Consider the following 24,543-nt stretch of genomic DNA (forward strand, 5'->3'; position numbering starts at 1 on the left):
ATTTAAAATTACAAGTCCTGTGATGTTTCTTAGTAGTTGGGGACGTTGCTGTAGACTTTAAGAACAGAAACAGTGACTTCTTTGTGAGAACAGTCTGTCAAACACTTCGCCAAGTGGCTATTTATTTATTTATTTGTTTATTTATTTATTTATCGATTGATTATTGATTGATTTCTGTTCAGGCAGTTCGTGGTCGCCACGCTTGACGAGGGGTCCGGCGTGCTGACGTCACGGCGAAACCGGAAGCGTGCTTTTAGAAACTTGGCTTTTCCAAGTTTTTTGTTTCTAAATAAATGAAATGAAAGTTTAAAGTAAAGTTAAGTTCATGTTGACAGATGCGCAGTAGTTCTCACAAAGCCCAGCATGGCTCCCAGCGCTCATACAGCACACTGAAAGGTGAGTTTTCCTCCGTGTTTCTGTTAGCTTAGCCTGTTAGCATCCTGCTGGCATTTAAAACTCTTAAAAGCTCCTAATTTTTAAATGTCTCTCATTCAGTTTAAGTGTTTCATTCTCTTTTATCCTGAGTTGTTTACATGACTGCAGTGTTCTGGTTCAGTATACTGAAGAAAAATCGTTATGTGAGAATGTTTTCTATTGTTGTGAAGTCGTTAGCATGTTAGCATTATCATTACTGAGGAGAAATTGAAGATGAAGCCTCACCTTCTAAAATGTTAATAAATCTGGAGGCTGTGTGAAATTAGGGAGAGTCTGATATTTTCTGCTAAAACTCCTTTTCTCTCTCAGTTGAAGCTTTGTTCCATTTCAAGGAAAGTTGAATAGTTCAGTAAAATGTGTCTCCTCAGGTGAGAGGAAGATAAAACTACTAATAAAAACATCCCAAAAGTAAAAAACAACAAAGTAATCAGATCTGCCATTTCAATTTATAGCTAACTGTTTTTGCGTATACACAGCTTCTACAGCAGTATTATCCTAGTTTAAAGCTTCAGTGTGTGTTGTGTTTCATGCTGAAGTGTGTGTTGTGGTCACAGTCTGAAGTGTGTGGTATTTTGTTTTCCTCTTCAGGTCAGAGTAAAGCTGATGCCTCCAGGTCAGCCATGCCTCACAAAGTTCAGAAACATGCTCAGACTGCACACTACATGGAGCTGGGCAGTTATCAGTACTGGCCTGTCCTGGCGCCCCGGGGGATCCGACTGTACACGTATGAACAGATCCCCGTGTTTCTGAGGGACAACCCCTACATCACAGACGGGTACAGAGCCTACCTGCCCTCCAGGCTCTGCATCAAGAGGTATGCCAACCAAACCAGCTCCAAATGGGTTGTAAATCCACCCATATCGGCTTGAAGGTTTAGAGTTCTCCATGGTCCTCAGCTGAGATGGCGGCCACACGGAACATGTCAATTCAGGAGTTACTTGTTAAATATCCATGATTCTGTTTGCGATAGTTTTTTCCTCGAGAAAAAGAAGTTAAATGTGGAATTTATCTGAATAACCCGAAGAGTATGAACCTTTTTAGGTTTACATCCTCTAACATCTCTCAGAAGATGCTGCACCTTAAAGAATGAGCCGACTTGTTATTGTGTTTGTAGTGGTGATTGTGAATTGTGTTTCAGCCTCTTCATCCTGTCCAATGAGACGGTGAACATCTGGAGTCACCTGCTGGGCTTCGTGCTCTTCTTCTGCCTTGGGGTGTACAACATGGCGGCGGTGCTGCCGGCAGCGGGCGCCTCCAGAGACGACTACGTCATCTACTCCATCGGACTCTTCTGTCTTCAGGTGGACACACACCTCACGCTGAGGCCCACTTTAAATTTCACAGACCATTAGATACAAAAGTATTTAAAAATCCTAAAATAACAGGTTGATTGTAATTTACAGTTAAGTTGTGTGTGTGTGTGTGTGTGTGTGTGTGTGTGTGTGTGTGTGTGTGTGTGTGTGTGTGTGTGTGTGTGTGTGTGTGGTTCCCCCAGCTGTGCATGCTGTGCTCGGTGGGCTTCCACCTCTTCTGCTGCCACCGCTCAGAGAAGACGAGCCGCCGCTGGATGGCGTTGGACTGTGCCGGGGTTTCTATCGGCATCCTGGGCTGCTACGTTCCCGGAGTGTTCTACACCTTCTACTGCCACAACGTGAGTTCCTGAGCTGCCTGAGCTTCAGCGTCGGTCATGAATTTAAGTGTGTGTGTGCTGTAGTAGAACTGGACCCCCTGGTGGTCCGTGGAGTTGGCAGGTGAATGAGTGACTGCAGAAGCTTCGTTTGGGTTCTGCTGGACTTTGGGCTCCGTCCCTCGCTCGTTCTGGCGGACTCTCGGTTCCACCTCTCTCATTCTAGTGGACTGTGTTCCACCACTTCCTGGTTCTGTAGGACTGCCGGTTCCTCCCTTCCTGGTTCTGTTTGACTCTGGGTTCTCCCCTCCCTGGTTCTGTTTGGCCTGCAGCCCCCCTCCCTGGTTCAGCCCCCCCCCGGTTCCTTTTGGCCCGCGGCCTCCCGGCAGCAGCGTGCAGACGCCCACCACGGAGCAGCGTGAAGTCTGGCTGTTCTGCTGCCTCCTCGTCTCTTCTCCCACATATTGGAAGCGCCGGGTTATTTTGCCCCCGGTACGGAGCTGAAATCTGCTCCAGCCCGAACCAGATGGCTGCGTTCACGGAGCGGTTCGTCACTCCTGTTGCCCACCATATGACGTTTGCACGTCCTCGGCGAAGCCCCCCCCCACCTCGCGGCTGCCAACAGCGGGGCTGCGCTTCTGGGCGGCTCCGCTCCCGAGGCACGCCAAGTCCCCGAAGAAAAACAGATTTCCTCCACTCGGGCAGCGAGTCTGCTCGCTCGCAGGAGAGGAGCTGGAGGATTTGGCCGCGGCGGAGCGAGGCCTCGTTCCCGCCGCAAATTTATTCACTGTGAAATTCAGCCGCACGAGGACGTGTGACTGGACCGAGGCCTGCATCCACGCAGACGGACAGAAGGGACCCGGACCAGCCGCTCCACACTTCACACACTCCCAGGAAGTTAGAGAGGAACAGGGACACTTCAGAGCTTCTCGCATCCAGAGACTCGCCGTCACGTTCGGAGCTTCTGCTGCTCGAAAAGAACAGTCGCTCACCGGCCGCTTCATTAGGAACACCGGCAGCAGGTCGGGCCTCGCAGAGTCGGCGTGCTGCTGGAAACCTTCCTGCGGTGCATCATGGGAATCTGACAGGGTGTGAAGGGAGAAGAGGAGATCATCAGCATACAGGCACTGCGTTTCACACGGAAAGAAAAGAGCAGCTGATTGATCAGAGTCGTCAAAAGCAATTTATGCAGTAGGAATCATGTTCACGTGTACTAATGTGTTAACTGCCCCCCACCTCAGTACTGGAGGCAGGTGTACCTGGTGGCGGTCCTGGCCATGATCCTGGCGGTCTTCCTGGCTCAGATCCATCCTCACTACCTCAATAAGCAGTGGAGGCTCATCTTCAGCTCGGTGGCGGTCTACGGCCTCGTCCCCACCGTCCACTGGATCTGCCTGACGGGGGGCTTCTCCGCCCCTCTGGTCCAGGTGAGACCGCCTCCTCCCAGACCCAGTGGAACTCAGAGTGGTTTGAACGGTGCTAACATGCTAACGTGGCCGCCCTCCGCCGCAGGCGTTCGTTCCCCGGGTCCTGGGGATGTACTTCATCGCAGCGTTGGCGCTCATTTTCTACATCTCCAAAGTCCCCGAGCGCTACTTCCCAGGTGGGAGCCCCGGCCTCACAGGTCACACCGGGCCGTCTCACAGGCCGGCCTCTCCAACCTGCACCTGTGTGTGTGTGTGTGTGTGTGTGTGTGTGCGTGCGCAGGTCAGCTGAACTACGTGGGCTCCAGCCACCAGGTGTGGCACGTGCTGCTGGTCTTCATGTTCTACTGGTGGCACCAGACGTCCGGCTTCATCATGACCTACAGGCTGACCGAGCCGTGTCCCGCCGGTCCCCCGGGACCCGTCTGAGGACCGCCGCGGCCCCCCCGCACATCTGCAAACACGTTACACCTTTAAAAGGAAGAGAAAGTTTACGTTTTTAAACTTCGTGAATGTTTTCGTACGAACCTGTGTCCTCTGCATTTTAAAGATGAGTTGGATTTGTCTTTAAGCTGGAAAGTCGTCTTCTGTTACAGCCAAAGAGTTTCCTGGTTTCGTCTGACTTCTGAGCTGTCGAACATGTGGCCTGTGGGCCACAACATCCAGAGCACCCAGCTGAAAACTATGCTACTGCAATAGAAACTGTTTTTTGCACTAAAACAAACCGAAATCGTGATTTGTTGGTATTTTCTGCTCATTAGGTGGATCCTGTCGTGATGGAGCTCTCAGCTCATTGTAACAGCTTCATTTTAAACTTTATTCACAGAAACAAAGTGTTCTTCAGACGACCTTCTGATCGTGTTTTTAAGGAATAATCCAGTATTTTAAATCTGCATTTCTTTGCAGGATTTCAGTTTTTGTTTTACTGTATTTGTTCTCCACTGATGGCTGTTTTTAAAGTACACTAGTTATTCAGTTTTTTAAGCATTTCCTTCTGAAATCCTGAGCCGAGTCTTTCAGGGTGATTTTACGTCCGTCTTCGTGAGTTCTCGTGTCTTTTCTAGGATCTTTTCTAACTTATCAATAAAGTTAAATGTTTTATCTCCGTTTGTGTGGCAGTAGTTCGTTCTGAGAACCACTGCATGTTTCACACTAAACCTGCAGCTGGGATGGATTTGGATCATTGTTCTGCTCATCAACATGTTCGACCTGCTGGACTTAAACTGGGTCCATAAAGAGAAAGAGCACTGAGAGGAAACGTTCTTTATTGCACCCCATAGCAGTGACGAACACAGTAGAAGACGGTGAGGTGGCGAGGAAGGAGCGTGCGGCCGTGGCTTTAAGGCCGGTCGGGGGGAGTACACAGCGCCGTCTTCACTGTGATCCACAGAAACCTCAAGAAAAGACCAACGAGACGCTACCGATCGTCCGGACTCAGCCCCACGCCGCTCCCAGCTGGTGCAGGCTCCTGAAGACCCCCAGCTGGGCCAGGACCAGGACCAGGACCAGGACCAGGGCTGCTTTGGTTTGGGAAGGCTGGAGGAAGTCGGGAGGGAGAGAAACTTGCTTCGTGTGTCCAGCATGTTGGTATTCAGTCCACTAGAGGGCGTCACTCGGAATCGAGGAAGTCTCCAAACCGCAGGAACAGTTGAGAAAATAAACAAGAATAAAGGAGGCTCAACTGCCTGCCTGTATTTGGTCGTTGCCTCTTTTTAACTGTCGAGGCCACAAAATACATGAAACAGTCGTTATTTTGCTTCAGTGAAGAGTCTCTTCCTCTCATTCACAACCTTCAACTGCCAGAACATGAAGAGAATGATATCAAAGTGTTTGACAGGCACTGGTGCTACATGGCTACATACAGAAAAACAGGTCATCAGAGAAAAGGGTAGAAAATGTGATTTCTGGTCAGTCTGATGCCATTCGGTGGATTTCAAGTGTATTAAAATGGAACTGTGACTTAAAATCTCGCTGAATCTGCGTACTGAGCGGTCCGTTGAGATGGATTGAGTTTTAACAGTGTGAACGTCTGTCTGCGATCCCGTCCTCTGATCCTCGTACTTCCTCCGGCCAGCTTCACCGGGTGTGCTACATGAACGATCCCTCCGGCCGGAGGCTCGTCGCGTCGGTCAGACGGCGTTCAGGAGGCGTGGAGCTGAGTCACGAACTCGGTCTCGGTCTTTTCCTGAGATCTGTGCAGCGGACAGGATGAACACACAGCCAGCCAGCACGTCTGGCCTGCAGGGGAAACTAATGTCCGTCAACCGGACAAAATGTGTGTGTGTGTGTGTGCGCAGCTCTCTATTCCTACACCAGTGATTTAACCAGTTCCCTCACGAAACGTGACGTGACTGAAAGCTCAAGCTGAAGAACTACCAGAGAAAGGCCTTTTTTTTTAAAGTACAAAAGAAATTGATCCCTTTGAGCATTTAAAATTGTAATAATGCAACAAAACCCCCACATATGGCTGCATAAAGACCGGAGGATGCATAGAGAGGAGTCTGCTGAAACAAACGAAGTGGTTGACTCCATGGTAGAAATCTGCACAGAAGGCTGCCGCAGGCTGGTTTCAGAGGTACTATGAAGCAAGGCAAAGCCCGGCTCTCGTAAGGCTTCGTGGTGCGAAACAGAAGAAAAAGGTATTGGTAGAATCGGAAGGCGAGCCGTGAGGAGCAGATCAAGCTTCCAGTCGCAGTCTGGCGTCAGAGTGGCTTCTCCTTTTCCCTCGCTGTGATGCAGCATAAAGGCTTTTCAGCAAACGGCTACAGCTGAAAGATATGTGGAAACGACAACAAGCTCCACAGGATTTGAGTTTTCTCATTCAAGCGTACATACGTACTAAAAAGGTCCTTAAAAGAAGGGTTAGGACACCATTAGCAATGGTTTCTGGGAAAAAAAAAAAAAAAAAATCCAAACCAACAGAGCTCAGAAGTGGCGAGTTCCCCCTGCCGGGGGACGTCAGGCTGGAAGACGCTGGAGAGTTCACTGCTTGGAGGGGAAAGGCGCGGCTCCGAAGGGGTCGAGGTCGCCGGGCGCCGCCTGCTGCTGGGGGCCGCCGTGGACCACCAGCTCGGTGAAGGGAACGGCGCCGAAGTCGTCCATGCTGCGGCTCTCGGCCAGCAGCCCGTGCAGCGAGCCCGACCAGGACTTGCTGTTGGCCGAGGCCAGCTCGCTCCTCCCCTCGCCGAAGGCCTGGTACTGGGGGTGGAAGGGTTTGGCCCCGAACGGGTCGAGGAGCGGCTCGTCCCCCGGCAGGGCGGCGCCCTTCTCGTCGCCTTCGGCCATGGTCACGTCCACGCTGATGTTCTCCTTGGAGTCCGACGTGTTGAGGAACTCGTTGCTGCTCTGCGAGTCTCGGCGCCCGGCCTTCTTGTGCCTCCGGACTCGCTCCGGCGTGCGGTACGTGGGCTTGCCGCCCTTGCGCCCCCCGGTGGGCGTGCCGTGGTGGCGCTTGCCGTTGCTGCCGCCCGCCGCGGGCTCCTGCTTGGTTTTCCTCTGGCGGGACGAGAGCTTCTGGAGGCTGCGCTGCTTGAGTCTCTGCTGCTGAGGACTCGCCGGCTCGTCCGGCGCCGAGCGGAAGATGTCTTCGGCACTCCGGGAGGTGGCGGGCGGCGGTCCGCCGGGCCCCGGCTGGAAGGGCGAGAAGCCAAAGACGTCGATGGCCTCGGGGGACACGGGCGGCGTCTGGCCCGCCGGCACGCTGCCCGTCTTCGACAGGTTGCGGCTGAACGGCGCTTTGGTGAAAACGTCGAAGTCGTCCGCGGCCCGCTCCTCCTGACTGACTTGTCTGAAAGGCGCTTTGGCGAAGATGTCGGCGGTCTCTGGGGGAGCGGCGGGCGAGGCCGACCGGAGGAACGGAACGGCGCCGAACGCGTCCACGGCCGCCACGGCTCCGGCTCCGCCGGGCGACTCGGGCGGGGTGATCAGGGCCGTGCCGGACGCCGCCGGAGGACGTCCGCCGCCGCCGCCTCCCGCTCTCTTGGAGAAGCTCTTGACTCTCCTGCGGTCGGACTCGGAGTCGGAGCTGTGCTTGTCTTCGTCCTCGTCCCCCTCGTCCTCCGAGTCCATCAGCAGCGGCCGCTGTCCCAGGTTCTCCGGCTCGGTGTCGTCGCCGTGCTCGCTGTTCAGGGCCTCGTCCTCCTCCGGGTCTTCGTCCTCGCTGCTTTTTGGCGACGGGGGGTCGGACTCGAAGTCGCTCTCGGACTCTTCACCTGGTCTGCAGGTGTGCTTCTTCACGGACCGCGGCTCCTTGGCCGCCGTCGGCCTCGAGTCCTCTCCAGGTGGAGCGGCGGCGGTGGCCTCCTCAGCGGTCTGATCGGCCGCCGGTACTGCCAGACCTGCACACACACACACACACACACACACCAGAGAGTTACAAGTTGTGTAACAATACGACATTTTGATCAATATCTCAGGGTTGCTGTGAATTAATTTTGATGAATCACAGTGAAACACTAATCTTTAATCTATATGAATGAATGCGACCCCGTTACTCCTGGTTAAAAGCTGGATTCTGACGAGAGGAGAATCGGCTCCTTTCTCTCAGCTGAAGGTCCAGATGTTCAGCTAGAAGTAAAGGAAGGTCGAATCGTCTTTCACCTCCAGAGAAAGTCTCCTCTTGGTAAAACAACCAGGATTAAATCCAAATAAAGTACTTTGATGTGGAAACTATTAAAGCATTGTAATAGAAGATCTTGAACAGATAAAACCACTGAGAATAAAACTGAAAATATTGGTAAATTGGCTTTAAAAATGTGACTTTGCTGTGACTGAGAGCCATGCCAGTGAAACTAGAAGTCTGATTTGTGTCCAGAGAAAATACTAAAACAGATAGAAATGGATAAATTTCTCCAACAACCGCTTGAATTGCTCAAACAAAAAAAAAAAAAAGGTGAACTAGAAATGGCTCAAATCACAAGAAAAGAGTTTTAAAAAATGTGCCTAAAACCTCTAAGCAATGTACAGAAATGTGCTAAAATGTTTCTTTGCTCTACTTCTCATCTTCTTCTTGATAAATCTGGCTTTGCGGCACGAGCCAGAAGACGCTGCAGACTTCCTCTGTAATCCGTCACATCTGAAGGCGAGGATGAGGATGCAGTCGAGTCAATATGTTGAGAAAGCTGCTGTGAATTGTGGGCCGTGACCCCGCGGCTTCGCCCCTCCACTCTGAAAAGTAAAGCTCTGTTCCGTCGTTCCCTCTCCTCTCTCCTCCATATCTATAAATTCTTCCCTGGAATTGGCGTTTGAGGGAAAACTTGTGTCCGTTTATTTCCAAGAGATTTGCATAATAGCAACTTAGAAATTAGCCTCATTAGCAAGTGGACGGCTTCCAGCTGAATGGAGAATAAACCGAGCCGCACACAAAGAGCCAATTCATTGTTCCCTGTTGGAGGAAGCTCCACATCAGAGGAGGAGAGAGGACCCCCCGCTGAGAACACCAGAATGGAAACGTCTCCACATCCTGGAGCGTCCAAGCTGGCAGCGCGCGCCGGCAGATTAGCCAAAAGCTTTGTCGATAAATGAAACACGAGAATAAAGACGAGCAGGCAGTCGCAAAAAAACAAAAAACAACAAAAAAAAAGGAATTAGGAGCAGCTCTGCATCTGTTCACTGCTCACAGATTACAACTTGTAATCATGTTCTCTAAACAATGGAAACATGTTCAATCAGGGGAGAAGATGTCCGGGTGAGACAGATTGGGTCTGTCCTCGTTCCGTTCAGGATTACAGGCAGCGCCTCGTCTCAGATCTCCAGCAGACGCAGATAAGTGGTTCACAGCAGGGACGGGATTGTTCTCTTGGCTGGAGGAGGATGGAACGCTCTCATCCGTCAACCTGAAGGTCACCCGGGTTCCGATGGTCCTTCTGAAAGGGACAGACCCGACCCGGTCCACCGGGACACTTCCAGGTGTTGTAGACGGAACGAGGTTCTGGAAACGGTCCCGATTCTCCCAGACCTGCGGTCTGAACACCCGTGATGTGAATCCTCGGGCCGGAGTGTGTGTGGAGCTGATCAGCGGCGAGGCCAGAATTCACAGCCGACAGCAGACACGGCCAGCCACAACATTATGACCACCTCCCTCAGCGCTGTGCTGAACACAGCCCAGGTTCTCATGTAGCACTAGTCTCTTCAGGATCTGGACTTTCTGGCTCTTATCAGAGCGAAGCTTTGCTGCTGGCCAATCAGAGGAAGCCGCACCGAGCGGTCTCTACCACGACAACACAAGAAGACGCACCGGGGGAGTCTGTGGGGAATTAATCCAGGAAGAGCGTGGATCCGTCGGGATCCGTCTGGACAGCTTGGTCCTCGGGTCCATGTTCGGAGGGAGGCAATGAGAACCTGAACGGCTGCACGGCTGCTCACCGACGTCCGCCTGGACCGAGGTCTGGAGAATTTAGCAGGACGAATCCATGCTCTTTACACTTCGCCGTATTCATGCTCTCCACCTGCGCCGATGAGGCTGGTTCCGATTGGCCGGACCGCCGCAGCCCCACAGCAGCCATCAGACGTTCAGACAGAAAGGTTTGAACTAAGACGGCCTTCAGGAACATCTTGCTTGTGTTGTAGTGGTGGAGAGAGCCAAACCTCAGCCTTGTCTTAAAGGATCTATACAAAGAACGGACCAGGGGGAACTTTGCTTTTCAACGATTTTATTTATCAGTAACATTCTATAAAGATATACATTCACACTCACAGTAAGATACAGGACCTTTGACATTGTCTATTGCAGAAACAGGATATGTGAGGAGGACCGGGGGGCTCCCGGTCGTACCGGAGCTGCTTCACACTCCCAGTCCCAACTTATTTATTCAAGAATTAACAAACTTTTTAGTCCTCCGACTGCCTGTGCACAGGACGTACAGCTGAGAGGTACAAAACGGGGAGAAAGCAACCCCAGACAAACCAGAGAAAACAAAGCACAAAAAATAATAATAAAAACTGGAAATGTAAACGAAACGCAACATGTTCTGCTTGTTCATCCCACAAATGCTCCCAAAGGACCTCCTCTCTCTTTGTACATTAAAAAAAGAAGGATAAAGTGTAGTTAATGGCTCTGGTCATCCCTTTCTGTGTTTCATCCATCCACCAGTACACACCAACAAGATGTTTCTGAGTATGGCCGTCTGAAGACAACAGTGGCGCCGCGGCGAGACGGAGAGACGAACCGCGGCGACGCGACGGCGGACGCTGCTCTGCACACTTACCTCCACACCAACACACACTGGAACACATACAGCCCCGCGACGCGCCGGAGTGTATGGATCTGGCCGCACACACAACAGCAATGGCACCATTCACGAGTCCGATGGGGGGTGTGTGTGTGTGTGTGTGTGTGTGTGAGATGGACTGAACCTGATGGGATCAGATCAAGTTGTTAAAATTTGCACATTTCTGACTGATAAGAGTCGTTTTTCTAACTTTCCACTTGTAAGAAAACAGACTCGTGAAGTTTCTACACGTTAAAAAAACAACGTATGAAGTTTCATGACGACAGTTTAAAGCTGCAGTAAACTTTTTTCAAGCTAATTTAAGAACAACGAGCAGTTTTAGCCTTCTCAGTTATTTGGACTGTTTCTTTTAGCCCTTTTCATCCACGTGTGAGTGTGTGTGTGTGTGTGTGTGTGTGTGTGTGTGAGAGAATAGACCGGACGGATCCAGTCCAGAGGGCCTGCGGAGCCGGGATGGACGGACACGATGCTGGTGCTTCTCATTAAAACCCTCTGCAGCCGACCCACACTGGACCCACTGAGGGCGGAGGCGCTCCATCACACACACACTCACACACACACACACACACACTTGCATGCGCACACACCCGCCCTGTCAGAGCAACGAGACGGAAGCGCAGGGCGTCCCTGTGACGCCCGGGCAGCGCCAACGGCTGATCCAAAAGGGACTTCTTCACGCCAGCCGGCCGCCGCCTCCCTCAGAGTCTCGGTCCATGCAGCGTAACCCGACACCCCCACACCTACATTCAGCAGCTCATAGGCTTATATTGCATTGTTAACTTGGGTTATTCTAATCTAAGACGGTCGTGGCGGGCCTGCTGGAGATGAACCGACTGCTCTCCGCCTCCGGAGAACACGTGCTGAAGCGCCGAAGCGGTTTCTTCATAAATATCTTCTACGACTCAGTTTTTCTACAGGACTATCAAAATAGAGCCCAGTTCACATTGAAGGAGCAGAGCGAGTACAGAGGCACCAGGCTTATTGCTGCGACGCACGGAGGAACACTGCACTTCCTGTGAGCATGAGAGTGTGTGTGTGTGTGTTTAAGTGTGTGTATGACTACTGTAAAGTTCAGAGAAACATCAGGGGTGTCAAACCTGTGGCCCACGGGCAGAAAGAAAGCTCAGCAGAGGGAAGAATCCGGAGCGCCAGCTGCAGGCTCAATGGCTGCAGGTGTGGGTTTGTCCACCAGGGGGCAGCCTGGTGCACGAGTTCTAAACCTCCACTCTGAGGGAGTCTGAGGAGACTTTCTGAAGCCAACAGGCCCAAAACTGATGCTGACCCTGGTTCTGCAGGACGAGAACACAGCTGAGCATCTGGAGCCCCCTACTGGCGGATCTTATCGTGTGAAGATCAAAGGTCAAGGGTCGCTAAACGAATGGTGGAGATCGCTGGCATCAGGAAGAAGCGCTCGGAAAGCCCCCTCTGCTCAGCACTTCCTGGTGTTCTGTGTGTGTGTGTGTGTGTGTGTGTGTGTGTGTGTGTGTGTGTGTGTGTGTGTGCAGTGCCCTCCATCCCCCCCGCGCCTCCTCCCTCTCCCCAGGTTGTCGGAGCAGGTTTCCAGGAGCCGGCCGGAGGAGAGCGGAGCGAGCGCCGGAGCTCCGCCGTCTGCTGGACCGGGGTTCTGCTGGGGGGGCGGCTCCACAGTGTTGGGTCCTCGTGGGGGGGCGGGGGGAGGGGGTGGGGGGGGCAGACTCTCCTCTAAGACTTGCCTGCGTTGGCCACGAAAGGAATGGAGCCGAAGAGGTCCTGTGACGGGGGCCGGCCGGAGGCGGGGGCGGCGGCGGCGGGTCGGTCCACGTCCACGCCGCCCGGAGGCTCCGCGGGCTTCTCTGTTCAGAGACACCACAGTCAGACCGCACACCGCCAATCCACTTCCTGTCCTTTCAACCTGAAGCTTTCATGTTCCAAACTCTTCAATCAGGAAAGTTCGACGGATGTGAGAGAAGCTCGGCGCCCGGCCGCGGTGACGCTCGCCGCCGCGCCGCGCCTCATGAATATTCATGAGATTAATAATTAGAAGTGTGCCGAACAGGATTAGAGCAGATTAAAAACATGGAAATGCTTCCTGTGTTTGATGCCTGTCAGTGGACCACAGGAAGCAGCGTTTCAAAGCGTTCTGTCCTCGTTCGTCCAAGAACAGCTGGAGTCGGCGCTTTTATTCTCAGTAACGGACGTCACCCGCTCAGAGCGGGAGCCGCTGAAGCCTTTGAGTAAGTTTGGACTCGTTTTTGTCACTCTCGGATCTTGTTGGTTCGACACTTTAACTTTAACCACTAATCCAGTTTTTAACATCGTTGAAGTTTGATTTATGAATACTGAACTCTTATTTTGACGCTCCTCTTCTGGAGGACTCTGCAAACCCTTCCTGCTCGCTGAGCTGAACGAACGAGGCCTTTCCGGGACCGCGAGGTGGAATTTGGCGTCTCTGGGCTGAACCGGCGGACTCACTGGCTCTGAGCAGGTCGAACTCCCGGTCCAGCAGCTCCTCCTCCGTCAGCTTGGAGAAGTTGTCCTCCCCGAAGGGGTTCCAGCCCGACATGTCGGGGGGGTTACTGACCGCACTGCCGCAGCTGTGGGGGGGCGGGGCCATCTCCTCTGTGGCCAGCAGGGGGCTCCTGCTGCTGACAGACACACAACACGCTTTAGCTTTGTTTTGCTTTAAAAGGTAAAGACAGAAGTGGAAAAGAGGAGTAAACGAGGAAAAAGCTGAGTAACTGTGGTAAAATACAGAAAACTGTTCATGAAATGAAAAAAAACAACAAAACAGCTAAAAATATGAAGCGTTCCAAACTGGAGTGATGGAGCTTAACTCACCTGGGGTTCGAGTACGGGGGCTCCACTGGAGACGCCCCCCCCACGGGGGACGGCCCCCCCACCGGAGCCGGCCCTGCTCCCAGCGAGGCGGCGTTAAAGGAGCCCAGAGGGATCTGGAAGTCAAGAGGGGAGGACATGTAGGGGAGGGGGGGCTGCTGCTGCTGCTGCTGCTGCTGGACGAACGCCTGCTGGTACTGCTGCAGCTGTCGGGGACGGACGACAGGGACAAGAGAGGGACGGGAATGAGGGACGGACCGCTGAGTTCATGGTGCACTGATGACAAAATGCCGTGAGAGTCCAGCTGTGGTCTGGAGGCTGGGGGGACGCAGTGGAGGGGGGGGTGGGGAGGGACGGAGGGACGAGAGTCAAACAGGACACAGACAGCTGGATCAAAGACGCCAGTCATTCCCGGGCGAAGGAGTGCTTAAAAATCAGCTCCTGCGCTCTTTAACTGGGTAAACTTCTTCTTTGTCCACGGAGATGTCAGCGAGCCCGATGTGAAGAGAAAAGGTAACGCAGCGCAAATCCGTACAAACAGCTTAAAAACGCCTAAAACAGCCGAAAACAACCAGCAGAAACATGTAAAACAAGCTAAAGATGGATAAAACTGGAGAAAAAAATGCCTCATGTAGCTAAAACTGAGAAAAAAGCTAAATAAAAACTGTTTAAAGAGTCAAAACAGTTGAAATAAAGAGGCGAGAAAACTGGTTAAAAGTCTCCAAAAGGTGAAGCCGCCGAAGCGTGTGCAGCGGGTTGTGAAGTGAATCTGGAGTCTGAGAGAAGAGTTCTGTCCCCGGCGGCGCGGCTCGGAGCAGATTGCCTCGGAAAGAAAACAGATGGTAAGTGCTCGCTCAGAAACAAACTAAAAATGGCGGCGCCCTCGCACTGCACATTTGGAGGACCTGTGTTTGTGTGTTTGATTCGGCGGCTGCGTAAATAGGAGTTTCTCTGCATATTTGGAGAGATTCAGCGGGAAGTTGGAGCGTCTGCTTGGCCGAGGCGCGGCGAGACGGCGGCGAGTCGGACCGGCTGCCAGCGAGAGCAAAGTCGGGCCGTTCTGTGATTAAATAAAACGGAGCGCTCGGCGGGGCTTCACGCTGCGTCTCCGTTTGCTCGGCTGTCACTGGATCGGAGCGCCGCCCACGGCGTCCCGGCTCGGAGCGAGGAGGAGGAGGACGAGGAGGAACTCACCATGGCGGCGTACTGCGCCTGCGCCACCTGCTGCTGGTACAGAGGCGGCATCATCATGTGCTGCTGCTGCTGCTGCTGCTGCTGGAGCTGCTGGAGCTGCAGGGACTGCTGCACGGCCTGCTGGTACTGACAGCGCAGAGGCGGCCCGTCAGCGGCGGCGGCGAGGGGAGTGTGGGTGTGTGTGTGTGTGTGTGTGGGTGTGTGCGTGTGGGGGGCGGAGTGTGTACCTGGAGGTACTGGAACTGCTGCGCGGTGGCGTGCTGCTGCTGCTGCTGCAGCTGCTGCAGCCGCAGGTCTCCGGGCTGCAGCTGCTGCAGCACCCGGTGCTGCTGGCTGCCGGCCTGGGGCTGCAGCGGCGGCGCCGCCGATCCGGGAGTGGGAGCTGGGGACGGGAGACGGGAAAACCAAAGTTCACTCACATTTTGAAGTGACCTGCGGCCGGCGCCGCTCTCGGTCCGTCTCATGCAGCGCCACAGAGTTCACAAACGCTGCACCAGGATTAACGCCTCGATCATTCATGATCGTTTCCTCTCCTCGCCACATCTGCAGCGTAGAGCTTCTGTGTCTGAGTCCACAGCCCAGCTGCTGCTGAAACTCCCTCATTGGTTTACAGTTAAAACATATTTTGACTTTTTTACTCGTAAACATTTAGAAATGGTTTTTCAGTCCAGAAGGGTGGAGCTGTGTGACGCAGCGAGCCTCCACGCCTGCAGCAGCCGCTGTGACCCGCCTCCTCCTGCCTCTCACCTTTCTGCCCGTTGCTGACGGGCGCGGCGGCGGCGGCGGGCACGGTCATCTTGACGGGCGTGACGGTGTTGGCCAGCGGCAGCGCGTTGCTGTTGGCCGCTTTGGGCCTCTGCCTGGGCGCGATGGACGTCTCGGTGGGGCCCACCGCATCGGTGATCCTGCGGAGACACGGCGGCGGGTGAGGAGCGCGGCGCGGGGCCGGCGGGGGCCACGCCCTCTGGGGGGGGCGGCGTACCTGGCTTTAGTCATGCTCTTCTTGGCCGCCACCTCGCTGGCCGTGAGCGGCTCCGGCAGCGACGTCGGGATGGGAGAGTTCTGGAAAAGGAGCGATGAGGCGGCGTTAGCGACGGCTCGCCGGGGACGTGCGCCGCACCGCGCCACGCCACGCCACGCCACGCTCGCTCACTCACAAAGAGGTTTGGCACGGGACAGTCCTTCCCGGCGAGCTTGAAGGCAAAGTAGGACACCTGGTAGATGTCCGGCCTCTTCTCCTGGTCCGGCTCCAGCATGTATCCTGGAACAGAGGCACAGAGCAGGCTGAGGCACGGCGCCCGTCCGCCCACCGGGGGGAGCTGCTGCGCCGTGTGGCGGAGCAGGAAGCGAGCAGAGGACTGAAGCGACTGGTTCAAACAGGATCGGGAGGCGTGAGGATCACGAGACGGTTACAGGACAAAGACAGCGGCTCTGCTGCAGGAGGAGGAGGAGGAGGAGGAGGAGGAGGAGGAGGAGGAGGAGGAGGAGGAGGAGCTCACGGATCAGGCAGTGCAGCTTGAAGGAGAATCTGGAGTTGTCCGGAACCACGAAGGTTCCGTCGCAAATGGCCACTTGACTCTCCCCGAACGGAAGCGAGAAGAAACACAGCTTGTACAACAAGCATCCCAGCGCCTGTGGAGGACACACACACACACACACACACACGCACACACATTTAGTGGAGCAAATGATACAGTGAAACAGCCAGAGACGTCATTTTGAAGTGCAGGGCGTGGCCTCCAGGGGGCGTGGCCTCCAGGGGGCGGGGCCTCCAGGGGGTCTCAGAGGGGGCGGGGCTGCAGCGTCTCACCCAGATGTCGGCCTTGGTGGTGATGGCTTTTCCTGTGTACAGGTTGATCATCTCGGGCGCCCGGTACGACAGGGTGGTGTACCTGCGGGACGGACCGACAGACAGGCTACAGGTTACAGGAGGGACGGGTCGGCCCGGCGGTTCCACCCGGGACCGGAGAACCGCCAGGGACAGCTGCAGAGCAGGACTGCTGCTGCTCTTCTGCTCAATCAGATTTTTTATCCTTCCATCGGGAGGCTGGGATAATAAAAGCAGGTTTACGTCTGTAGGAGGAGGCGGCTGAACGGCACAAACTTTACTCAACGGGCATGAAAGGTCAGTGAGGACAGTAAAGTCCAGGTTCTCCTGGTTCCCCGTGTGGACGGCAGGAACCTACTTCTTGATCTCGTCCTCCACGGCGCTCACTCCCTCTTTATGTGGCAGCAGCACTTTGTGAGTGGCGCTGCCGAAGTCGCACAGCACGTAGTTCCCCTGGTCGTTCAGCAGGATGTTCTCCACCTGGGAGCAAACACACACACACACACACACACACACTTCAGACGCGTCACACACTTGGTTCTCCCAGGCCATGGAGCTCGGCCTCGCTATCTCAGGGGAGCGATCGAGTGATAAAGAGACGGAAGAGAAGACGTCTTCCAGGACAAGACCACAGGAGAAACCAGCTTCACCGTCGTTCCTTCACCACATTCTGAAACCGCTTAAAGACCACAGTAAAAACACTTCAGCCAGTCTAACAACCGTTCAACACTCAGTTTGATTAGTCCATCATTTTTTTAACTATCCAATATTAAATAATTTTCAGAATTTAACACTCATTTAACCCATGTTTGAAAGAGTTTGGCAGAAAAATACTCAAAAACTTTAAACTGAGAAGTTTTTACAACAGTTTTCATCATTGAGAAGTTTACATTTAATGAATTTAATGTTCATCGGACAAGAGACCAGATTTGAGAACTATTTTCTCCCAGAATAAAAACAGTTCATTATAACAGCTGAACGCATCAGTAAAAGAAAATAAAGACATGCAGTAAAATCTGAAACTGAACTTCTCATAAACACAAACACACACCGTGTGTTTCATTATGACGTTTCTGTTAAAATACTGAAAAAAAAATCTTTCACTAAATACTCTGAAGTTACTCTCAAGGTATTTTTGCAATTTCTTCTTTTTTAAAAAACTAGAAATTCGGTGTGATTCTCTTAAGCGTTACACTTCAGAAGTGGTTTGACTGGATGTGACCGGCTGGAACCAGGCCGCGCTGAGAGGACTCTGCCCCCGGTTCCCCCGGTTCCCCCGGTCCCCCCCGGTCTCCCCCGGTGGGCCCTGATGGGCCTCTGTGCCCCTTTGTGTTCCTGCGGCGTTACGTAAGCCGTGTGGGCCGAGCCGAGGCAACTGCTAAGCCCCGCCCCCTCCCCGGCGGTCCTGGGACGGTGCGGCTCACCTTCAGGTCTCGGTGGATGACGGGGGTCTTGCACTGGTGCAGGCGGGCCACGGCCTCGCAGGTGTCGCAGAAGATGTGGAGGACCTCGGCCTCGCTGAAGCCCACGCTCAGCCGCTGGTTCATCTGCTTCACCACCTGGCCGGCTGCCCGGGGGGGCGGGGCGGGGCGGGGGGCAGGAGAGGCCAGGTTAACTCACACCAACCGCAGGGTGAGGCCCGGCGGACGGTCCGGAGGACGAGGCGAGTCGATACCTTTACAGTACTCCATGAGGATCAGCACCTCCCACACGCTGTCCGACACCGAGCTGATGATGGAGTCCAGGTAGCCCACGATGTTCTTATGGCCCGACAGCTCCTTCTGCACAGCAGGGACACACCAGACCCGTCAGGACCGCCTCGCCCAGAGCGCGGCGGTCCTCAGGAACAAGAATCAGCCGATAGTCAACATCCAGTCTGATCAGGGCCGAGGCTTTCTGATCGGACGGCTGACGATGGGAACCAGAGCGATCCCGATCAGAGAGAGGAGCGTCTGAAAGGACGGACTGGATTCAATCAGTTCTCCTCTGTCATGTGGAATAACGGCGCCGTTCTCACAGCCGCTGCTCTCCTAATGCCTCTAATCTCCCTGACTTGTTTTATTGGGCAGATTAAAGCCCGGCAGTGTTTGCTCGCCGGCTGATAAAATCCAGCGTGAGCGGAGAGACGGCGGTGCGCTGAGCAAACGGACACGCCCCGAACGGCGTCCCGACGGGTCGGCCTCGAACGCTCCACACGCCTGGGATTAGGACCCGTCTACAGGTCCGTGCTGGGTCGCACGCCGCCAGGCCTCCTTACCATGATGGTGATCTCTCTCTTGTACACGTTCAGGTCGGGGACGTTGTTGACGTACATCCGTTTGAGAGCGCAGCGGACGCCGCTGTGCGTGCGGGCCAGGAAGACCACCGAGAAGCCCCCTGAGGACACAAGACCACAAACCGGATTACGTTCAGCGTCCGGACCTCTGTGCCGTCCGCACGCCTCCGCCGAGCAGCGGTGCGAAGGCCACCGGGGACACATCTGGAGTTCGAGGTTCGGGTTTCACTCGCGGTCTGAACTCCAGCTCCTCGTACTTCCTGTTGGCACCGCTGAGAGGCGGGAACTGCCAGGGACCGCAACGGCTTTCAAATGACACACACCACACACACACACAACATCTCAACACATCACACTAGTCAGCTCCTCCCAGAAGTCCAGGAGCGTCTCCGACCAGCGTCTCCAGGTGAGGAGAGAGCCAGCAGAGAGGACTGAGGACGGAGGACAAAACAGCTGCTCTGCGGACCGCTGGAGTCCAGATGTTGTTCCTCTGAAGCATAACGTCACTCGTGACCCCTCCCACCTTCATTAAAACACTTCCAGAAGACTCTGGATCAAGTGACTGCAGAGATCACAGTGACCTTTGACCTCTGTGGGCTCTGAAACTGAAGAAGACTCTACAATAACACCCGTAACTGAACCGATCACTGCAGTTCTGCGCTGAGCGGAGGGAGGGAAGACAGCAGGAAGTACAGAGTGAAGGAGGAGTCTGGGCTGTGAAGAGGAGCTGCTCTCTGCCAGCAGATCCCTGGTCTAACGGAGACTTTCTGATCCGACGCTTCAACGAATCCTCCAGATCTGCTATCATACCGGCTGATGCAGAAAGGCTGCCAACCCTCAGAGGAGGATTACAGCTCCAACGAAGCCTCCACCCGACCCGAGCAGGGCTCCACCCACAATGAATAGAAGTGTGCGCTTCCTCGTCGTTTGGCACCAGCCTCGGTGAGCCGGGGACTGAAGGTGCAGCGGCAGGATGAGCCGGCACAAAGCTGCATGACGGCACCAAGAACTGCGTCGCACCGGCTTTTCTCCGCCGCCGGACGGAGACAAAGGAGCACAATGCGGCCATTCATCCCCGGCACAGAGCGCTCGGAACGCAGAGGAGCTGCACCGTCAGCGCCGAACCCCCACCCAGAACCCCCCAAGCCCCCCCACCCCAACCCGGCAGCACCAGGCCTGTCAAAGGGCCCGCAGGAGGGAAAGCTCTGGCTCCGGCTGGACCACAGCGAGCAGACCAGGAGGACGTCTGGTCCCTGAGACCGCCACGGCCCTGCTCTGCTCTCCATGTCGTTCATTACTCCTGGAACTTCACGTACAACAAGTTGAGAGCAGGACTCCCTCCAAACTGCTCCACTGATCAATATCTCTGATCTGATCCGAGAACAGAGGAAGTGAAACCACAGAGTCACGCTGTTCCTGTTTTCTTTAAGGAAGTGAAGTCAGAAGGCTCATCGAACACACACACACACACACACACACACACACACACACACACACACACACACACACACACAGACACAGACACAGACACAGACACAGACACACACACACAGAGAGAGAGAGAGAAGGGGGAGAGAGAGATAGCAGATACTCCTCCCCCTGGATGTGGCAGCTTGTTTTCGTGTGTGTGTGTGTGTGTGTGTGTGTGTGTGTGTGTGTGTGTGTGTGTGTGTGTGTGTTCTCGTATTTCTATCCTTGTTGGGGCCAAATGTCCCCACAAGGATAGCAAAACGTGGAACGACGTGCCTTGTGGGACCTTTTTCCGGTCCTAAGTAGGAGAAACAGTGTTTTCTTGACCATGTTGTTGTTACTGAAAAAAGTAAAAGTGCAAAAACATTTCTTTAGGGTTAGGCTTTGTTGTGGTGTGGGTTAGGGTTAGGGTAAGGGTCAGGGTTAGGGGCTAGACATGAATGGGAGTCAATGGAAGGTCCCCACAAGGATAGAAATACGAGACTGAGCGTGTGTGTGTGTGTGTGTGTGTGTGTGTGTGTGTGTGTGTGTGTGTTGTACTTGTGGCTCCTTCAGGATAATAACGGGTGACTTCTGCTCCAGTCCGTGGGAGTGACACACTCCCTGACACACTGAGATAAACGGCGTCACGTGAGAGCGGCGTGCTTCAGAGGCAGCGTCTCCTGAAGCCCAGACCCAGACCCAGACCCAGACCCTGACCCAGACCCAGACCCAGACCCAGACCCAGACCCAGACCCAGACCCAGACCTGGGGCTGAGGCCCTGGTCGGGTCCCGCTGGCGTTTCAACTCAAAAAGCATGGTTCTGAAGGCGTGATCTCTTCAGCTCTCTGTGGATCTCTTCAAATCGCTGCGCCTTGAGCGGTGGAAACACTGTTCGCACCCAGAACTCTGTCTCCTTGTTCTTTTCTCGAGATGCAGATAAACGATACAAACTCTTCTTTTTTTTCCCCCTAAGTTTAACCACAAAGAAAACTGTGGGTGGAAGTCAGTAACAGTCAGAAAAACAACCATTAAAGAAATGACAGGTTGTAAAACAGGTTGTCATAATTTAAAGCTCTTAAAACATTTAGTATTTCTACAGATGTTGAAGTTAGAAGTGTGTGTGCGAACACTGAGACACTAACCTGCCTGAGCTTTAGCAGTCAGGTGGACTGATAAAGGAGCGGTGTATCTGCTCCAGCTGCCGGTCGTCTCCGGACCGGATCAATGAGATTAATGTTGGAATTAATTTATTAACTCTGCATTTAATTTCAAGCCGTTTCCGTCATTTAATCTCTTCCTCAGACAAAGTGAGAGGAACAGAAGCGACTCCTTTGATGATCAAAGGTCAGCGGTAACTAGTCCTGCTGGTAGTCAAACCGGCCTCCTCACATGACCCGGCTCGGGGAGTGTGTGTGTGTGTGTGTGTGTGTGTGTGTGTGATATCCACATGCAGCCATGTTTGCCACAGCACTTCCTCATTTTTCGCTCCTCTTGCCTCTCGGTGAGGACGATTACGACACAGAGCCGAGGAGGTTCAAAGCGCCTTCGCTTCACGCAGGGCCGTGCGGTAAAACCCCGCAGCGCCACATCGACGAAATCACACACTCCCACCTTACCGCTGCTCTCACCCCGAGGTGGCTCCTGTGACGCCTCGATGAAGGAATGAAACCTGAACTGGCTTCAGAAAACAAGAGGTTACAGAATCAGAGTGTGTGTGTGTGTGTGTGTGTGTGTGTGTGTGTGTGTGTGTGTGTGTGTGTGTGTGAGCACACTGAAGTGAACATGTGTGAGCACGCTGGATGAAGACAGCATTATTACAACATGACAAAGCTTTATGTTGACACAGAAGGAGGACCGTTGTCACCCTGAGGGTGTGTGTGTGTGTGTGTTGTGTGTGTGTGTGTGTGTGTGGTGTGTGTGTGTGTGTGGGGGGGGGGGGGGGGGGGGGGGGGTGGTACCAACACAGCTGCATGGGACACACACAGTTACACAGTTTGATCCCTGTACTCTGATTACAAGCACCAAAAACCCCACTTTCACACACCGGCTGCAAACAAACAGCAGGAGAGCAGGAGAGTGTTTCAGCCCGACGGACAGACGAAGCCACTTCCTGTTTGTCTCACATGCACCAGCTCGGCTCGCGCACGCCGGCGCTGCCCGTCCCGGAGTCTGTCACGGTTTACAGACAGTCAGTGGATGAATCAGGAGGACCAAACTGACACACACACACACACACACACACACTGAACTGTCCTTAACTTTCCCCCCAAGTGTATGGTCTCTGGATGAAGCTGCAGCTCTTTGAATGAGGGTTTGGGTTAAACAGGTGTGTGTGTGTGTGTGTGTGTGTGTGTGTGTTGGGGGGGGGGGGGGGGGGGCACATACCCTCTGCGATGAGCTCCTCCACGGTCACCTGGTACCGGCCCACTGCGAACACCTTGCCCAGGTAGCTGTGGACCCCGGATCCGGAGCTGCAGCCGGATCCGCCCCCCAGACCCCCGCTCTCGGACCGGGGCATCCTGGAGAACTTCTTCATGTCTCAGTTCCTGCTGGCAGACCACCAAACCGATCCGAACCGTCCGACGTAACGCCCCCCTCACGGACCCGTCCTACGGACCCTGCATGCTCCGGGGCTTCTGCTGGGGGGGCCGCTCTGTGTCGCTGGATGGGTCATCAACTGAGGGCCAGCCCCGGCTCCTGGTCCCGGATCCGGACTCTAATAATGGCTCCCGGTCCCGGTTCCAGACTCTGACTGCTTCCGGACCCGGACTCCAGAGGACCTCGTGTTCGGGGTGTCTGTTCGGGTCAGTCGGGCATTAGTTCCCCTAAACACGCTGCTTTGTAAGCAGCGGGTCGGTCTGGGAGCGGTCCGGTTCCGGTCCGGGACTTACTCGGTCCAGGAGTTCTGTAATCTGGTACTTGTCCACTGCCGGGTTCGTCGGGTCTGGAACTTATCCGGTCCGGGAGCTTTGAGATCCGGAACGTACCCGGTGTAGGACTTGTTGGTCCGGGACTTGTTGGTCCACTTCCCTCGAGCTCCGCGGCTGTTAGCTTGCTAGCTGCTTTAGCCGCTAACGAGGAGCCTCGCCGAGGGAGCCGCGGCGGGTCCACTCCGACCCGGACCAGCCACCTCCAGAGCAGCGAACGGTTCTGCTCAGTCCTGCTCAGACCCGGGAGACCTGCTCAGCTCCGGGAGTCCCGCTCAGACCCGGGAGACCTGCTCAGCTGGATCCGGGTCACTTCAGCTAACGGCGGGTGGTTTGTTATTTACCCAGAGAGAGGGACAACCTAGCATGACAGAGCCCCGCCCCCCCGGCATTATGATTGGATCAGAACGCCAGGTCCAGACTCTCCGTCGAGACACTGGTATGAGGGCAGAGGAGTGCCGCAGTGGTATGGAGGATGGTCAGTGCCACAACTGTATGGAAGTAATTTAGTGCCACCAGCAAAAATGTTAATTATTTTATTCTGACTGAGTGATGATTTTTTTTTTCAGAGTTCTTCCTCAAATGTTGGAAATCAGACTTTTTTTCATTCATATTAAAGGTGCCGCAGGATTACCTTCTCAAGATGGCTATTTGACCCATCCAAGACGGCGATTTGAAACCCGAAGTCGTGCCCACCTCGGGGTGCCGAGCGAGGCCGGCAGTGTCACAGCCGCCTGCGCCGGTGGGTTGATTCACCTGTGACCTTTTCACGGCGAGCCTGGGGTCAAAGCCTTTTTTTAAGAATTACAGTAGAAACAGACGGTGTCCTCCGTGGAGTTTTGATGTATGTCCGACGAGGCAGGTAAATATGCGGGACTGGACTTCCTCAAGCGCGTTCACGAGAAGCAGAGCTTTGAAGCACCGCCCCTCGACCAATCAGGATAGAGCCTCAGGGGTTCTTCTGATTGGTTAAACATACCGGGAGCGGTCGAGATTCCTTTTCAACTCAGAACAGAGACAGATCGAAACGCTGCGCCCTCGCAGTAGTGCAGTTATGCTACACTCCTAAAGGATTATCAATGGATACTCTAACATTTAATCCAAAGAAAACACAGAAAAATTAGCATTGACTAGCAAAATCCTGCCTACAGCACCTTTAACATGAGGATGATCTTTTTACGAAGTTGGATTTAAACCAGACTTAAGTTCCCTTTTTGAGGAAATGACTGTGGTCTACGGAGGACCGAAACTGCCATAATTAAAAATAAATACAGAATTATAAAAGTGGTTCAATAAATAAATTTATATGCCAATAAATAATACAAAAAATGTTGGTG

The 24,543-nt window shown here is 53.9% G+C and overlaps 2 protein-coding genes across 3 annotated transcripts; one reads left to right on the plus strand and one right to left on the minus strand.

The window, feature by feature from the left end:
- The first annotated feature begins 225 nt into the window (after positions 1-225).
- On the plus strand, positions 226-4,591 carry paqr3a (progestin and adipoQ receptor family member IIIa). The gene is made up of 7 exons (XM_030105583.1): positions 226-396; positions 1,024-1,249; positions 1,574-1,736; positions 1,931-2,086; positions 3,304-3,489; positions 3,575-3,665; positions 3,770-4,591. The coding sequence occupies exons 1-7, from the start codon at positions 336-338 to the stop codon at positions 3,913-3,915; spliced, it is 1,029 nt and encodes a 342-aa protein (XP_029961443.1). The 5' UTR covers positions 226-335; the 3' UTR covers positions 3,916-4,591.
- A 1,607-nt stretch (positions 4,592-6,198) lies between these two features.
- Positions 6,199-23,583, minus strand: bmp2k (BMP2 inducible kinase). 2 transcript variants are annotated; one of them, XM_030105574.1, is made up of 17 exons: positions 22,868-23,583; positions 22,665-22,837; positions 18,809-18,927; positions 18,227-18,332; positions 17,976-18,118; positions 16,910-17,031; positions 16,534-16,615; positions 16,223-16,355; positions 15,881-15,984; positions 15,706-15,785; positions 15,471-15,628; positions 14,951-15,105; positions 14,724-14,849; positions 13,533-13,735; positions 13,167-13,339; positions 12,428-12,547; positions 6,199-7,823 (listed from the first exon to the last, which is right to left on the minus strand). In XM_030105574.1, the coding sequence occupies exons 2-17, from the start codon at positions 22,813-22,815 to the stop codon at positions 6,469-6,471; spliced, it is 3,330 nt and encodes a 1,109-aa protein (XP_029961434.1). In that variant the 5' UTR covers positions 22,816-22,837; positions 22,868-23,583; the 3' UTR covers positions 6,199-6,468. The 2 variants fall into 2 exon arrangements, with proteins under 2 accessions (XP_029961434.1, XP_029961435.1); XM_030105575.1 differs by having other exon boundaries at positions 13,167-13,336; positions 22,665-23,582.
- Positions 23,584-24,543: the final 960 nt, after the last annotated feature.

Source organism: Salarias fasciatus, chromosome 12, assembly GCF_902148845.1.
Source record: "Salarias fasciatus chromosome 12, fSalaFa1.1, whole genome shotgun sequence".
Classification (NCBI taxonomy): Eukaryota; Metazoa; Chordata; class Actinopteri; order Blenniiformes; family Blenniidae; genus Salarias; species Salarias fasciatus.